Source organism: Phaethon aethereus (genome assembly GCF_964289735.1).
Source record: "Phaethon aethereus genome assembly, chromosome: 3".
Taxonomy (NCBI): domain Eukaryota; kingdom Metazoa; phylum Chordata; class Aves; order Phaethontiformes; family Phaethontidae; genus Phaethon; species Phaethon aethereus.
This window is the reverse complement of record NC_138576.1, coordinates 110,003,402-110,020,327: the sequence shown is the minus strand read 5'-3', so window position 1 is coordinate 110,020,327 and position 16,926 is coordinate 110,003,402. Positions and strand designations below refer to the sequence as shown.

Here is a 16,926-nt window from a genome sequence, read left to right as displayed (position 1 = left end):
GTAAGTGTCAACTGCAACTTTTTATTTTGTTGTGTATTGTCCTTTTGCGTTTATTCTGCCAATTCTTCTGCAGTTAAATGACCTTCTGTTGATTTATGACAGATATAGTGATATCCAAATTAATTTTTGAAAATATGTTAATATTTGCTTTTATTCCCACCCAGCCGTTTCTTAACTGTTTCACTTATAAACTTTGAAATATGCTGCTCTTCAGACCACAGGACAGGCTTATGTCTCCAGAAGCATGTCTTATTTTTCCCAGCTCTACCATTTGGTCTAAAAAAAGACATTCTTTCTACCTGCAAACTTTGTACTGTGTTAAGACTTTTTTTTTTTAGTTTAAAATATACTTGCATTATGCAAAGAACATTTGCCCTTGTATATTATCATATATTATATAATACTGTATTTTGTTATGTAATGTCCTACCCTCTTGGAGAAGAAAAGCAGCATTCTTTTACCTAAAAGCAGACAGACATCTTATAGTTAAGAAAACCTTTTTTTGGTTTTTTTTGTCTTCATCTTTATGAAATAATTCCTCAGTGATTTTTTTTTTTTTTTTTTTTTTTTTTGGTATACCACTTCAGAAGAGCACAGACAAGTAATGTTAGGAAGCTGAGACTCATTGAATATCAAAACTCATCAAAGCAAGTTACTCTTCAGGATGATGGAAGAATGTACTTGCTCATGTTGGCTTAGCTTAAGATCTGTGATTGAATTCTGTAACAATGAAAGCTGTTTTGAACATGCTAAAGGAGATTGGACTCATCTGTGTTTTAAAATATTAAGAAATGAGAAATAATATTGCTAAACTTTTCTCAAATTTTAAAGTGTATGTAATTAGTGAAAAGAATGAAGTTGTGTCTGTAGCTCACATGAGACACTAATATTTTGGCCCTTCCAACATAATGAATTTTGACAGAATGATCTATTCAGTTTTTTAGGGTAAACTTATTGTTTGAAGCTAATTTTGAAAAAGATGACTTAGCATCTAGCTTAGTTAAGAAAATTTAAAATAGATGTAGCTGCTATAGGACTAATTATGTTAAAAATGGAAATACATGAAAGATACAGCCTTTGTGCTGCTAAACTGTATCTGCAGCTATCCTCCTAGTTGAGTCACTGAGGATAATCAATGAAACTGGGTAACTGAGGGTGTATTGAGCTTTACAACAATTTAGTGTGTCAAGTTGATCTGTTTATGATATTGTTTCTGTATTTTCAATATGAGACTGTGTGATTTCTCAGTCACATTTGGTGGTGTTATTACTCGTTAAAAGGAAATCTGAGTCTGAAAAGTATAGGCCTCTTGCTTGTATTACAAATGGTGGCATTTTACGAAGATACCGCATTAATATCTGGTTTTGCTTGAAGATTTTCAAAATATTTTGAACAAAATCAAGACACAGATTCTTGACATGTGTTTATGTGAGCATCTTAATACCTTATCTAGGTTTTTGATAAAGAATCACGAGGCTTAAAAAAACATACATTGAAGGACTGCATGATTTTTAAGCCTAGCATTTTAAGCATCAACTTTAATTAAAAAGTTTTAAGGATGGTACTGAAATTTGGTGTTGTGAAATACATGAGACTGGTGAATACTGATTATTGATTGCACTGCATTCACTGGCCCAGATGTGGTTTTTATGTTAAAGGTGACCATTAAAGATGTTCTAGCCTTTCTGATACGCTGGTACAGTAAAAAGGTCAAAGCCCTCATTCTGATTTAATGATGATTCAGGAAGTAAATGTTCAGAAAATGTTCGATTCAAAGAAAACTTTCTGGAGAGCTATTGCCAGGCAATTATTTAAGATACCATGAATAAACAATTTCACAGGAAGTCTTTATTTTGGACAAAACAGAAAAAATGCAGCACACACCAAATAAGGTTTTAACCCAGCCCCTCAGTTTTCTTTTACGGGTTCTGAAATTAATTTGGAACAAAAGGAAGTGTAGCCAAAATCACATGCAGACACTGACAAGCATTGGGGAATATTCTCTTTACATATAACTTGCAGTTGGAAGCAAACATTGGGACGTATAACAACTATTTTAATCATAGTTCTACACTGATGAGTCTTTTTTTAAAGATTTTTCTAAATCTTTATATTGACTTCTCTGTGTTTACATTTTGGCATCAGAGACGGCTATTTTTTTGTTCTCTCCCCCTCAGCCCCTTGTTTTGTTTTGAGGAAAAAAAAAATAAGACTGGGAACGCAACAGCCTGGGACAGGAGCGATTGTTTGCAGGGTTGCTGCATGCCCAGCAGAGGGACTGTTAATGCCGCGTGTTCACAAAAGTGACTTGGTGTCTTCCTGATTGCTGTCGAAAAAGGAGTTACCTTCTTGACTTAAATGCACGAGGAAAAAATCTAAAAATGGATACTGGATTTTTGACAAGTTTGTAGTTATAAAAATTTTGAAAATATTGCATAGTAGGTTATTGCACACTTTACTTTGAAATCCTTGTGTTCTTATAAATAGTCTTTTGACTACAAATGAAATCTAAGGTACGAATCTAAACATACTGGTTGGGTTGTTCCTTCAGATCTTTTAATGTGGAAAGCCATTGTACTAAAACCTCATTTCCAGTTTAATAAGAACTATAAACTATAACAGTAAACAGGATGAGTTATGCTGAAAAATAGAGCTGTTAAGCAAGTATTGCTCAAGGAAAATAGGGCTGAACTGAGTTAAAGCATTCACTGATGACACTGGCAAATGAAAATGGAAGTCTATTCAATAATAGAGAAATTATTCTTTCTAGCAATGAGAGAAAGTTGGTAGGAATGACAGATACAGTGAAAGGTCAGAATTTCTTGAGAATGAATCAGATTATCTCGATCACTGGAGTGTATCTGGGAATAGGATGACTATAATATAAAATCCAAGCTCATGAGCTGGAGAACTAGGGCCCTGCATCTTTGAATATGCCTGGACATCAAAGTAGAAATTAAGCACCAACTACCTTGCAAGTTTTGGATACTAATAATATATTCTGCATTAAGTTGGGGACTCACCAGCTTCATCAAGGAGGAAGACTTAGACGTGCTAGGCAGTTGCTGGACAGTGATGACAGCAGAGCCTCACAAGAAACTTTTTGGCAGCAGTGGCAGATGGTGTATAGTGCTTTCCTTCCTCCCAGGTGTGGGTTTTTGTGAGCATTTGTGTGGTGTGTTAGAAACCAGATCAGAGAGATAATCCGTCTCACAAGTAACAATTTAAAAACTTTTTTCCTTGCCTTTTCTGAATTTATTGTTTGTCACAATCAGTTCCTCATGTAGCTGCAAAAGGTGACAGTGGATGGAAAAAAGGTACAGAAAGGGCCACCAAGAACCTTTTGTGGGAGAGGAGACTGGAAAGGCTTGAATTGTGACTGGTCTAGTAACAGAACAGTGGAGAAGAAATGCTTTACTGTCTGTGAATAAACAGGGATAAATACAAGGAGGGAGAGTCTATATTTAGCTTAAAAACAGCTTTGGCAGAACAAAATGCTATGAAGTGAACAAGGATGCATTTAACATGGAAATTCATAATTAGCTGAAAGAGGTCCCAGAACAATTTTCCATTAGGATTTTTGAGGGCAAGAAACCTGTCTGCTTTAAGACTGAACTTGAAAGTCAACAAAGGAGATTATCTATAATAATGTAGATGTATGTTGAACTAGGCATTCCTACTTCTCCCAGTCCCATATTCCACTACTAGGATGCAGTTAACCCCTTTGCAATTTATAAAACCTGAAATCTTGGGTCTGTTTACAACAGTGATAAAAATGTTGCTGGTTATAGTGGAGCTAGGATTTCTATTGGGGCCCTAGAAAGTATGAATAGTTTTAGGAGTGATGTGCTTGTTGAGAGCACTCCCAGTGATTTCCGGTTCAGCCTGCTAGGTCCTAAGGGCAGCAGAAACAGGGTATTCCCATTATGAAAGAGGGAAATGGAAAGCCCAGAGTTGTTCTGTGTGAAATAGGTCCAATCTCTATACCAGGTTTTACTGCAGGAGTGTACACAAAGGGCAAGTGCTCGTTCAAGGGCACAGCTGAGAACTGTGTGAAAAAAGGCATGGTAAGGTGAGTGATATTAATTGTAGTACATGCTGACAACACCCTTCGCTTTCCTTCAGGCTGCAAAAAAAGAAGATTCTTGATACTTCAGCCTCTAGCTGGCCATAAATTTTATTAGTCTTCCTATAGGGAATTTTGGCTGATAGATTTTAGCATTCTCCAATCCAATCTTAAAAATGCTGTAAAAATTTCTGGAAAACCCTTCATTTAATTTTAATTAACTTTTATTTCTGCATCTTAACTTGATGAACAACTGAGAAATGTATTTTAAAATTATGAAAGGAACGCACATTTTATTATCTTGAATTTCTATGGAATTTCAAAACTGCTTAAGAACCTATTAATTCTAAAAATAGTTCTTTTGTTTTAGACCAGGTTATCGAAAATCCTTATGATAAAGAAGGAACACATCAAACAATTGAGAGAGATGAATACAGAAGCAGAAAAGCTGGTGAGAATGTTCTCTTTTCAGTTCTTAAAACAGGATATGTTTTAACAGCTAATGCAAATAGATACAATAAAACTAGAGTCTAGAGAAAATCTGTATTTTATCGCTTTCTATAATGTGAAATTTTTTTTAAAGACAAGTCAGAGAGGTCAGTTGTTTCAAATAGGATTCTACTTTGAAAACATTATGCTTTGGAAACTGATTAATGTTAACATCGGAATAGCATATGTCAGTTGACATGTGAAGTAAGGAAATACTGTGTACTTTGAGAATATTGGGTACAAGTTTATATGGTAAGACATTCATCATAATTTTATTTTGCAGATGGTAGGTACTTATTTACTTAGCTTTCTGGTTAAAACTCAGTTCAGAGATTTTCTATATGAAGCTTTGAGTGCCCTTGACCGGCATTTAAAATTACACCACCAGAGCATCTACAGCATAATTAGCAGCAGCAGAATATTTTTTCTTGCTAGGCTTTATCTAATCATCAGTCAGTAAATCAAAATGCTAAGAATGCCTCTTCTACCACCCATGGCTATCAATCAACTTGAAAGTGGGAACCTATCAGTCTCAATCTTCTGCTAGCAGCCATTCAGACAGTTGTCTCTAGCCTTCTGTCTGTACATTGTAAAGGTTTGTGGAGAGGAAGAGGAGCCCTTTTTATTTCTTGAAACCAAAAATGCTGATTTTTTTTTTTCATGTAAAATATTTGAATGCTGAAGGATTTTATTTACTGTGGTAAGATTTCCCTCTTTGTCCCTTCAGTGATCATGTGCACATGTATGTTCTGTTATTCTGCTTCCTACTGCCCCATCCCTATGACTCTGTACTTTTCTTCTTTTGTGCTGTGATGCTGCTTTTCCAAACCTTGTTATCGTTTCAGTTACTACATTATTTTTTCCTTTGCATCAAATGTTTTGTCTTTTAATTTTGTGTATTAATAATTAAAATAGATGCAAAAAGCGAGATAAAACATACCATTGCAACCTGTAACTCTGATACTGAAAAATTACCAACATTTCTTAAAACAAACTAAAAAACTTTTTGTTTTTACTGAGATTATAGTACTTTTGCATAGATAAGGAATCCATAGGAATGACAGTAGCCTTCCTCCGACAAGAATCCAGATATTAACATGTCATTCAGCTACTAACTTATAAATTAACTGTATTGTGGAATAAGAATATCAAGGAAAACAACAAAATTGAAAGAGCAAAAAAGCAACAGGGAAGAAGGGTATCTAGAAATAAATGTTAAATTTGGTATATTTTAGCTCAGTTGTAGCCTAGATAAGGACTTCGAGATACTATTGAAATTTTTCCCTTGCACTGTTTCCTTTGTAAACCAGCAACCATAAAGCAACCTCAGTTACTATTCAAGGCAGTCCTGATAAAAACAGAGAACACGATACCTTTATATTGGGCCATAGCCTGTCTTCTAATCCCCTTTGTCCCTTGGCAATCCCATCTGTGTTTGTGCTGCTGAATATATGTTGTTTCTCCTTTAAAATGTATTTTCTTTGAACAAGAATCGTTTTCCAGCACCAATCCACTTGAACATCAATAACATACCTGAACATAATAAAATAGAATCCTTTGAGTTCATTCAGATATAGTTTAATTGTCAGAAATTGATAATAATTATACAAATTATGATTTGATAATTGTTAGAATAACACCACTGTTTGGTTTAAAGTAATCCTTTTTTTAATGACTGATCCAATATCTAAATAAATGGAATTGACCAACATCAGAACTGGTACTGAATGTAGTCCATTATTATCTGGCAATAACAATAAATTTACATGAGGCAGGGGATGCCTTCCAAGAGCTATTAATACATACAACTGCACATTTTCTATTTCATTTTTCTGAAAGGACAGCTTATCAATAGTTAAGCATCTTGACATCACTACTAGTCTTGGTTACAGGCTATAAACAAGTTACCATGTACTTAAACCAGTAAACACTTTGCTGATACCCATTTGGATAAATAAATCTAAATAAAAAGGATGGCTAGTTCATTTTTTCACTTGACAAAGACAAGGTAAAGGTGATGCTGGTGATTCCAGAGTGACAGAGATGTTACCTGCTTCCACCTACTAAGAGCCTGCTTCCATCTACTAAGAGCCATCCATCCTTTGTCTGCCAGTTCAGCTGTTTGTCAGTGTTTCCAGATCTCAGATTGTCCTGGATCAGAAATAGTGCTGGTGCTGAGAAATATTTCTTTCGTCGTCACTAACATAGAATGCCGTTAGCCTTTCCTTTCTGATGGGGAATTCACAATGGTCTGCAGCTTTCAGTCCAGTCTGCTCCAGAGGGGCTGGTAACTGAAGAAGGTTTGAAAGTTACTATTGTTTACTTACATTCCAGAGCTGCAGGGTGTATGTCAAATATATGCTTTTAAGTGAATTCTGAAGCTATGGTGTTAGTTAAAAGCCCAAATAATTTGTTATTCAGACTTGTAAATTCCTAGAAATCATTTCAGGGATTAAGTTTAATGGGGAACTTACAACTAAACTGATAACTGAAACCTCAGTTTTGAGTTTTTGACCTGGATCTTCCTGGTGAAGGCTCTTGACTTTGCAACTTCCTTCATCTTTTGGTGTAAAATCTACAGCTACAGGTTTGATTGTATGAAGTACCTGTATCTCATACTTGTGGCTGAGAAGCAGGGCTCTTCTTGCTTATCTTGCAAGGGGCCATTTGTGGAGGCAATTTTACAATATATTGTATGTTTTGTTTCAATTCTGTAAATATCACCCAAACAGTGTGGAGACACATTCTGAAAACAGTGTAAGAAAAAAAGTACTGTATTCTGGTATTTATTTTTCATGGAAAACTGTGTTACCCTAAGTACTTACATTATCAAATACAAGCTCTAGTAACTTCCTTTTTTGGCACAACTGTTAGCTGTAACAGAAGGTATGTCGCACTGAGTTATCCTCGGGTGACCGCTAGCTTACTAGACAACTGTGCCTCCGATCCTGCAGCAGAGGTGGTTGTGGCCATATTGTCCTACACCATTCTACTGACTGGATAGTTTTCTGTTCGTGCAGTAGACAGAAGCCATACCCAACTACTGGAGAAGTAAGCAGGTCGGACCACGGTTGTTGTATGTAGTATTTACCACCACAGATTATTATAGCACTTTATGAAGAAAACAAAAGCATGGTAGTTACTACACAGTTGTCACTTGCAGTTTTAAACAGCAATGCTGGGTTTTAATATTTTGTATGTTGACATTTTTCTGTTAAACACTGGGATTTAAATATCTCAGCAAGTGAAAATTCTTTTTGATGAGTTCAAAAGATATGCAAGTACAGTATTGCGTTAACTTTAATATGCTTTGTCTTTTCCACAGAAATCCTATTCTATGCCAATAGGCATTGAGTTTCAGAGGAGATACGCAACTATTGTTCTAGATCTAGAACAACTAAACAAAGATTTAAATAAAGTTTTGCATAAAGTTCAACAGTATTGTTACGAGGTAAGATTTTGCTGGAATCTCTATCTACTTGTTGGGTTTGTTTAACCTAAGTACAAAAAAAAAAAAAAAATTCCTGGGAATAGGGCATAGGATGGAGGTCACTTTGAAATGACACTAGTAGCAGCTGTATTGGATTCTTTCTCTCTCCCTGTCTGTGCCTTTGTCTCTGTTTCTTTTACCAGAATGCAGATGCTTTTGCTGATGCCAGTGGTCAGTTTTGAAAGAGACATGCATGTACACAAATGAAGAAAAAACCCTGTGTGCCATATAACTGTGAACTCTCTTTGAATTAATTTGTCATTTCACACACTTCATTCTTCATTTCTCTTTATTATAACTACACAGCTTGCTCCTGACCAAGGCCTCCAGCCTGCAGACCAGCCAACAGATCTGAGGCGTAGGTGTGAAGAGGAGGCTCAGGAGATCGTCAGGCAAGCAAATTCCTCAACAACAGGACAGCTTTGTGTTGAAAGTGAAAATTTAACTGATCTTATCTCTAGACTTACAGCAATATTACTGCAGATTAAGGTAAAATGTTTGCAAAAACTACAGTTTCTCTCACAAAATACATCGTGTTAAGGCTCTGTCAGGTCCTTTGTGCTGAACTCTGAGAAGATTTTTTTGTTTTCTTCTCCTACAGTGTCTAGCAGAAGGAGGTGACCTGAATTCCTTTGAATTTAAATCACTAACAGATTCATTAAATGACATTAAGAATTCAATAGACTCCTCAAATATCAGGTATTACTTTTTGAATATTTAATCCTTAATTACACATTTTGTGCCAGCAAGCAATTCTTACTGTATTTTAGAGGTGAACATTGATTATAATTAAGGGTTTTAATCTGGTAACTTTTACTTATATGAACAGTCCCATTTAAAAGGGTGCTTCTTAAAGGGAGTGTGAAATTAGCAGTTTTCTGTTTGAACCAATCAATGAAGTAACGTGGTTTTAAAAAAACAGGAAAAAAAAAGTGCTAAAGGGATGCAGCAGCAACCAGACTTTCTTGCTCTTTGGTCATTTATGGCAACTAGTAAGTTATTTTAAAGCATTTTCAGACTTTGAAATCCCCTGATAAATGTATTATAAGTTCCTTAAATCACAGAACAGTACAATTTCAGTATTCTTTTTGCATAGTTACTCAACCTCCTGTCTGTACATATTAAAAGCTGGCATATAAGACAATTATAGCTGCTGACCAGCTTCCATTAGCAATATTTTAAACCAGGAAACAAAAGAACAGCCGTATTGTGCCAGATGAAAGGCCCATGTAGTCTAGATGGGCTGTTTTTTCAAGTTGTCCCAAGCAAGTGCCTGAGGAAGCATTATAAAAATAGCAAGAATATAGTGATGCTTGTGTGGAGTACATTGCAGCCTCCAGCAATTTGTGACCAGGATTTTTTTTTATAATTATAATGCTGCTAAATTGTGTAATTTAGAAAATATACCTAAATGCCACAAGTATTTCCTTATACCCTCCATACTTTTATCGCTACATAATAATGGGAGACTACACATAGGTTTTTTTTTTTGAAAGATAGTAGGATGGCCTTTTGATTTAAAAATAATTATTGAGAAATGCTGGTTTATAGCTTTTTTTTAATTAGTAAAAATAAACCCCAAACATAAGTGAAACTTCTCTTTGTTTCCATTGCCCATTGGAATGGATTCAACTAAAGGTTGATGTACACTGTGAAGGCAGCAATGATCCATTTCACTGTACTTATTTTGGGCATTTAAGCATCTCATAATATTTTTATTTCATTAACTCTGGTCATGTTAAAGTCTCCTTTAAAGTACACAAGTCAGTAACTCTCGACTTCATGCAGCTGCTTGTGCAAATGGTGTTTTCACATATGTCTCTATCGAGTTGCATTAGTGCAAGTTGTGTTAGTATGTACTACTGTGATTCATCTGAATTTTTGTATTGGCTATGTTCGTACTTTGACTTTCACATAGAAATATTCAGACACAACTCTTAAATATGGGCTTTAACACTTTTTTTTTTTCTTCTTTTCTTCCTGTAGCTGTTTTCAGAATAATGTTGAGATCCATGTTGCACATATTCAGAGTGGTCTGAGCCAGATGGGAAATTTACATGCTTTTGCAGCAAACAACACCAATAGAGACTGAAAACTTTTTCTTTAAGTGTACAGCAAGTAGTTCTGGAAAGTCCTCTTCCTTTATATAGGCTTCACCAAATATTCTAACTGCCAGAAGATAAGGGAAAAGAAAACCTCTCAGAAAGGACCCTCTTAAATATATCTGCTGCTTAAGAAAACCAGCATTACTGGCCAGCGTTACATTAGATTTCTCCGTTTGTTATTCACATACAGTAGTTTTGCTAACTGGTAATAATCTCTTAGTAATTGCATTTATTATAATAAACTTGAAAACATGCTCTCATATAATTTGAACTTAGTTTTTAAAAGTTCAGATTAATTCTGCACACCTCTTGCTGTTGGCTCTCCTGGTATGTTAGACAGGATGAAGAGGAAATGGCTCAAATTAGTAGCCACATGGTAGGTCTTTGTTATTTAAAGCTACGCGTCTGTGTAGGCATTGAGAGTTGCCATTTCAGCCTTCAGGTGGCTTGGTGACAGCGCAGGCTGGGTGTTCCCGACCTAAGGAAGCAGCAGCAGGATACTATGGACAGCCACCAGAAGCTGTAAAGTTGAGGATGCTGGGCAGGTGTATCGATCAGTCGATGTCTTGTTGGAATTTTTAATTTATCATAACTTATATATGGAGTCCGATGAAGGAATATAAAAATGTAACTGGTAACTTTCCAGAAAGAGATTGGTTATGGTTTTTTTCCCTCCGCACAGGGCAAAAGAAGTGCTTTAGTTGGCATTTTATATAAATGACTGGTTAAACTTAGTGTTTTTCCAAATTTTTGTTTGTTTTGCACAACTTTTAAATTAGATTACTGGTTATCCAACAATACCCAACATCTATATATATGAAGATTTTTTATAATTAAAGATAACCAGTGAGGTAAACTGCAAAAATAGAAAGTGACAACCTGCCTATGAGTACCTTTTGGAATGTTAATCTTGTAAAAAGTGTGTATTGGTTTGTTAAAATGGTCTTGTAAAGCTTCTGTGTAATGAATTGTTTCCAGATACGAATTTTCAGAGATAGCTGTAGAGATGTTTTTGATTCTTTTAGATGCCTCATTAAATGAGGTCTTTTATATGTTAATGTATAAAGAATATGTAAACAGGATTATTTTCAATTTTAAAATTTTGTATAGTTTAAAGATGCTTCTGTATTCTGTGTTGGTATTGTGCCACTGCAAAACTTTAGTGCAGAGTTTATATTTAGCTAAACTTGTTCTGTTAATTAAGAGAAATGCATAAATCTTTTATTCTCAATGAAATTTGTAACTCTGAATAAATTGACCTATGAGAGTTGATATATTTCACAAAAATGCAAACTTTTTTGCAGATGGTCTCAGGTCATGTTTTTTTTTAAGAGGAGTTAATTGCTGAAAATGGAATGTTGTAAGGACAAGGGGAGTAGCTGTTTTAAAAGGTATTTAGAAAATTTACAAGGGATATTACAAAGTAATGGTAAACACCTGTTTTCCTGAATTGCCCATAGAAATGTAGCTCTCGTAACACAGTAGAACGTTGTACTGATCCCTGGAATTGCTTTTGTAATTACATTACCCAATTATTTTGTGGTGTTACCATCTATTTGGTAAAGATGACAGAAAGGTCCCCTTCCACCACCCTTTTCATTTAAACAGAGGAAGGTGCCAAAGCCTAATTTAAGGCACATCAGTTTAGTCTGACAGCAACTAACGTGATCTACAGCTAACTCGGGAAGAAGGAGCTGTCCCCTCACACCCCTGTCCTTGTCACCTGCTGCTCCTAAAACCCGCTATTGCGCTGGTGCGGGGAGCTGTGCCGCTGAAGAACAGGTCACCTTTTTTGTTGCATTTTCTGCCTCTGTGGCACTCGGAGCTCTCTTGCTGCCGGGGCGATGGGCACCGGTGCTGGCACAAGGAGAAGGCAAGGACTACCCTTTCCAGCAGCAGCTCGCGGGCTTACGGCACGAACCTCTTGTAACTCCCTACTCCTCTGTCAGGACTCTGCTGGCCTACTTACAAGTTAAGCAGATGCATAAATGCTTTTGTGGAGTAAGACTTCCCAACGTTAAACCCCAGGCAGCCACAGAGGCTAACTTTGCCCTGTTGATAGCCAGCACCCCACACTGAGGGAGAGAGAAGTTGTAGACACTGGTAGGTACCACTGCAAAGAATGGTATTCGGCAAAGAGATCTGGGGACCTGCTTATCATGACAAACTCATTTCTTACTGGGTACAGAATACATTGCAATTAACCGCCACGCTCCAGTCTTAACTCTGATTACGTAGGTAGGATCTTTTTTACATGTGGATTCTTAATGAGCTCTTTCCAACATGTTTTGTATTGAAGTGGGGTTTTTAATCATTGCAGGGTAATTGTAACATAATAGGAAGATACATAATTTGTGGTAAAAGTATCTGTGTACTTTCATGTTCTCATTTGGCCAACATGCACAGGCAATGCGAATATACACACTGCTTCTCTTCAAGAGGCTGCGTTTCCCCTCAATTACTGGTATGTTGGGTCAGATGTAATGTTGAGTTTTGGTGAAATGCAGCAACAAATCTGACTGTTTCTGCTGAATGTGGCCTAAGGATAGTAGGAATCTCAGGAACTTGCTACAATTACTGTAATTTAAGTCTGCAGGAGTAGAACAAGTCAGTTTGGTTTCTTAGAGACAGTAAACTTGAACTCACCCTGCACTGAAATGATTGTCTCCTTTTCTGTCTCCTCCTGCAAGTACTTCTCTTCTGGGGTCTTCCTGACCCGTAAAACAGCTCCTTAGGCACCCAAGTCCACTTGGGACAGATAGTGTCTGATTTTGGTTTGTGGGTTTTTGCTTCATGTTTGTTTTGGTCTCTCTTTTTCAAGGAGAGCTCTGTTTTCTGGAGGGAGAATACTGATCGGCAGCCCTGCTATGCCACTTAGCTGTACAAGCTTGCAGTTCAGCCACGGTTCAGCTGTCCTGGGTCTTGGTACGTTCTGGGGTGACATGGGGGATTTTGTGCATTGGCAACCTTATTCTGTGGGGCATGATTCTTGCTATAGGGTATTTCTGCCACCAGTACATGGGTTGCTTTTTCTGTGCTTCCAAACCATCAGAGCCTCATGGCATTCAGGTGCTCTTCCATAACCAAAGTCCTACAACTTGCTCCGCAAGGCTCTGAAGTACAGCTTTGTAGGCAGGAGTACATATATAATATATCCTTCCCTAATAGACTGACTGAATTACAGGAGAGGCTTCTGTTACTACTAATTTTCGTGTTCTCAGCAGCATTCTCAACACAGAGCCATTCAGCCCACTACCCATCACGTAAGCAGCTTCTGCATCGTCCATAGTATTCAAAATCAAAGCTAAAACACCTTTACGCCTTTCACAAAATACAAAAATTACTTTCCTGTAGTTTAACCTTGGCTTAAGTGACAGAGTTGAGGCTTTAGTCTGAGCAAGATGACAATTTGAGGGTTTGGGTTTTGTATTGCTTAAGCCGTAAATTTGCGTTTTTGTTCAGGGATGGTGGTTTAGAGCAGATCTAAAGCAAATACTGACAGAGATGATTTAAGGCAGTTTTTTATAACCAGTCCTTCAGGCCTCTTGGGTCTCTTACTCATACCTGAACCGCAGCCATGGCTCTCCAGGCCCTGGGAAGAGAATCTACCACCTCTGTTCTACACCTCACGCTGGCCAAGGTAAGTAACCCTGTCCCCACCCCAGGCACACACACGTGTAAACCAAAATTGTAAACCTTTATTTTTCTTCCTGTCAAAAAAATCCCGACGGACTAGCCCCCCTCCTCAAAACACAGGAGCGTTCGGTTAGCTTTGTGGCTTAAAGAAGGTTAAATAAGAATACAAAACATGCTAATGGAAATCTTTAAATACAGTGTAAAAAGACGCCATCAGCCGATGGAGCTGACCCGTATCTTCCTTAAATAAATAGGTAAAAATCAATTACTACCGGATAAAGTGCAGCAGTTGCGGGGCAGGGCTGAGGTAGCGCGGCAGGCGGCGGCTCCGTGCCCGCGCAGCCGGCCCGCCGGGCTGGGCCTGGCGGGACGGCCTCGGCAGCGGGGCCGCGTCCCCCCCGGGCAGCGCTCAGACGGCTCGGAAGGCGCCGAGAGCGTTCTCCTCCCACTCCGAGCCCGACTCCGAGTACCCGCTGGTGTCCTCGGCGTCCGACACGGGCGAGTACTGCCCGCAGAAAACACGGGCCGGCGGGTAGGGGCCGGCTGCGCTCGCCACGGCCAAGGGGGCGGCCTCGGCGCCGCCGGGCCGGCTGGGCGGGAAGCCCTCGAAGCCGGGAGCAGGGGGGAATGCGGCGGCCGGCGGCCACTCGTAGGGGGCCGAGCCCTCCTCCTTGAGCTGGACGATCTGGGCCAAGCCGGACAGGCCATAGCGGGGCCGCTCCGGGGGGCGCAGGGCGGCGAGGCGCTGCGGCCGCGGGTAGCCCGGCGGCGGCTCCTCGGGGCCGGAGCGGGGCGGCCCCCGCTGGCGGCGGGACTTAGCGCGGCGGTTCTGGAACCAGACCTGGGGAGAGAGGGCGGCGGTGAGGGCGGGGGCGGCCCCAGGCGGCGCGGTGCGGCCGGCGCCCCTCACCTGTATGCGGGACTCTGGGATCTGCGTGGCGTCGGCCAGCTTCTCCCGCAGGTAGATGTCGGGGTACATGGTGTCCTGGAACACCAGCTCCAGCGTCTCCAGCTGCGCCGCCGTGAAGCTGGTCCGCTTCCGACGCTGCGAGGCTGCCTGCGCCGCCTCCGCGGGCTCCGCCGCGCCCCCGGCCCGGCCGCGTTCCGCCGCGGGAAGCGCCCTGAGGGCGGGCGAGGCCGGACTGGGCCCGCCGCCCCCCGCCCACCCGCCCGCGGGGAAGGCGGGCGGCTCCGCCGGGGGCTCCCCGAAGCGCAGCGCGGCCATGGCAGCGGGCGAGGAGGGGTCCGGGCCCTCCCGCCGCCCTTTATAGCCGGGGAGGGGGCTCGGCAGGGGCGGGGGACGGCACGGCCCCATGGGGAAGGTGGGCGCGGAGGTGCGGGCACCCTGCCGAGCCGCCTGGCCCCGCACCCCGGGCTTGCCGGTGGGGTGCCCGCTGGAGCTCTCCCCTGCCTCCTCCAGCCCGGAGGCCTCGGCGCCGGCCGGGGCACCACTGCCCCACGCGTGCCCTCTGAACGGAACGCGGGCAGCAAAGGGGAGAGCAGAGCAGGGTTTGCATCCGCCTTCTGTGGGCAAAACAACTTGATGTTGAAGCCTTGGCACCCCGCATGGGGCCCGGTCGCGCACCGGGGCTGTTTCTGATACAACATCTGGGCTGATAACGGTTACAGAGTTTGCTCCCGCCAGCTGCTCGTGTGGAGGCGGGTGTTATCCAGCAGCCGTCCTCTTTGGCAAGCTGGGGATCTGGCACAGTGCGAGACTCAGAGTAAACAAAAGTTATCTCTTCCCGTGGCCATGGCTGCTCTGCTTGCAGTGCTTTGCTGCGAGTCCCGCGGCCGGTGTACGGCCTCCTGCTGCGCCTGCTGCTGCGAAAACATCTCTTTAAGGTGCTAGTTAAATGCATCTGGAGAGCCCCAGCGACTCAGACGGGGACAGAGACAGACGCTGGCCGCCTCATCTTTTCCACCTACTCGCTAATGCCTCCACGCTCCCACTCGCGCAGCCCAGGCGCTTCAGCTTCACCCGTGCTCTCTAACAGGCTATGCCCGACCGTCAACAAAGCGCTTGAAAAAGGGTTTGCCCTCATTTTGCTTTACAGGACCTTCTCCTATGAAAAGTAATGTACGAAAGAACGGTGTTTTGATTGTCAACAGTCACCTTTGAAAGTTTTATTTGTAAGCATTTGTAGCTTCGTGCTTCTGTCTATGCATGTAGTGATCTGCATGCTTTCATTAATAAAGTTTCTAGGTCATTTGTTCCTGAAATTGTGGCTTTTACTCTGCAGATGGCAGGTCAGGAACACCAGGCTTGCACAAGCATTCTCAGTTAGCAGTGTAACAAGAGGGCACAGTGGTGAGAGAGATCGCGGGTGATCCAGAAAGCACGGACAGCTTTATTTTAGGGTTTTTGATAAAATGCTTGGCTCTCCCAGACTTGAGGAGGGCTGAATTACTCTGCAGACATTGTAGAGGTTTAGAAGATGCCACAGGTGGCACCAAAAGGGGATTACTTCCTGTTACAGTTACATGATGAATATTTTACTCTATTTTACACCAAAAAACATTTGCTGAAAAACATATGCAGAAGTTTCTTTCCTGTATAATGCAGAATAGAAATGTGACATCCTTTAAGTTGCTGAAGGATTTAATCCTGCTTTGAATTACAGCCTTACAGGGACATTGACTTTAGTTTCTAGGATTTGGTTAAAGTGGATTTAGTACAGCAGACAGAGCGAGCAGCTTTTTCAGGGAAATGTGTTTTTTCACACACGTAATGTGTTTTTCTTGCAGCAGCAGCCCAGGCTCAAGTAGCTGCTGGCGCCAACCTCCTGCTTTCCCTTTAGCTGAGTGGGTTACTAAGCCACGTGTGAGTCCACACAGTGTGATCAGGGGACTAATCCAAGTTAAATTAACTGTACAGTAACAGCAGCTATTTTTATTTCTTATCCAGCTCTGGGATTCCCCACCCATGGGTCACGAGCAGCCCCTGGGACAGCCGTACAAGTGAGAGGGCACTGAGAGGCGGAGCAGGAGGGAAATGAGGGGATCCCATCTGGGGCTGCTTCTAGGACTGCAGACACCTGCATCTGGTGCTGAGCTAGAAGAGGACAAAACTGAGACAGACCACCCAGGAGCGTGGTGGTTTTCAGCATCAGACTCCACGTTAAGACAACCACTTTATC

The 16,926-nt window shown here is 41.0% G+C and overlaps 2 protein-coding genes across 5 annotated transcripts in view; one reads left to right on the top strand and one right to left on the bottom strand.

Moving 5' to 3' along the window:
- Positions 1-10,137, top strand: part of LIN9 (lin-9 DREAM MuvB core complex component) — a gene marked incomplete at both ends in the record, with an annotated part of 36,146 nt that extends 26,009 nt beyond the window's left edge. For 3 of the 4 annotated variants that reach the window (XM_081997068.1, XM_081997067.1, XM_081997065.1), the window contains 5 exons: positions 4,437-4,517; positions 7,881-8,006; positions 8,352-8,534; positions 8,647-8,744; positions 10,032-10,137. In XM_081997068.1, the coding sequence (XP_081853194.1) occupies positions 4,437-4,517; positions 7,881-8,006; positions 8,352-8,534; positions 8,647-8,744; positions 10,032-10,137 (594 nt within the window). The remainder of the gene's footprint in view (positions 1-4,436; positions 4,518-7,880; positions 8,007-8,351; positions 8,535-8,646; positions 8,745-10,031) is intronic. The other variant, XM_081997066.1, reaches the window with a different exon arrangement.
- Positions 10,138-14,195: 4,058 nt separating this feature from the next.
- Positions 14,196-15,011, bottom strand: MIXL1 (Mix paired-like homeobox; the record flags this gene model as incomplete). Its single annotated transcript, XM_081998602.1, has 2 exons — positions 14,196-14,627; positions 14,697-15,011. The coding sequence occupies 2 exons, from the start codon at positions 15,009-15,011 to the stop codon at positions 14,196-14,198; spliced, it is 747 nt and encodes a 248-aa protein (XP_081854728.1).
- Positions 15,012-16,926: the final 1,915 nt, after the last annotated feature.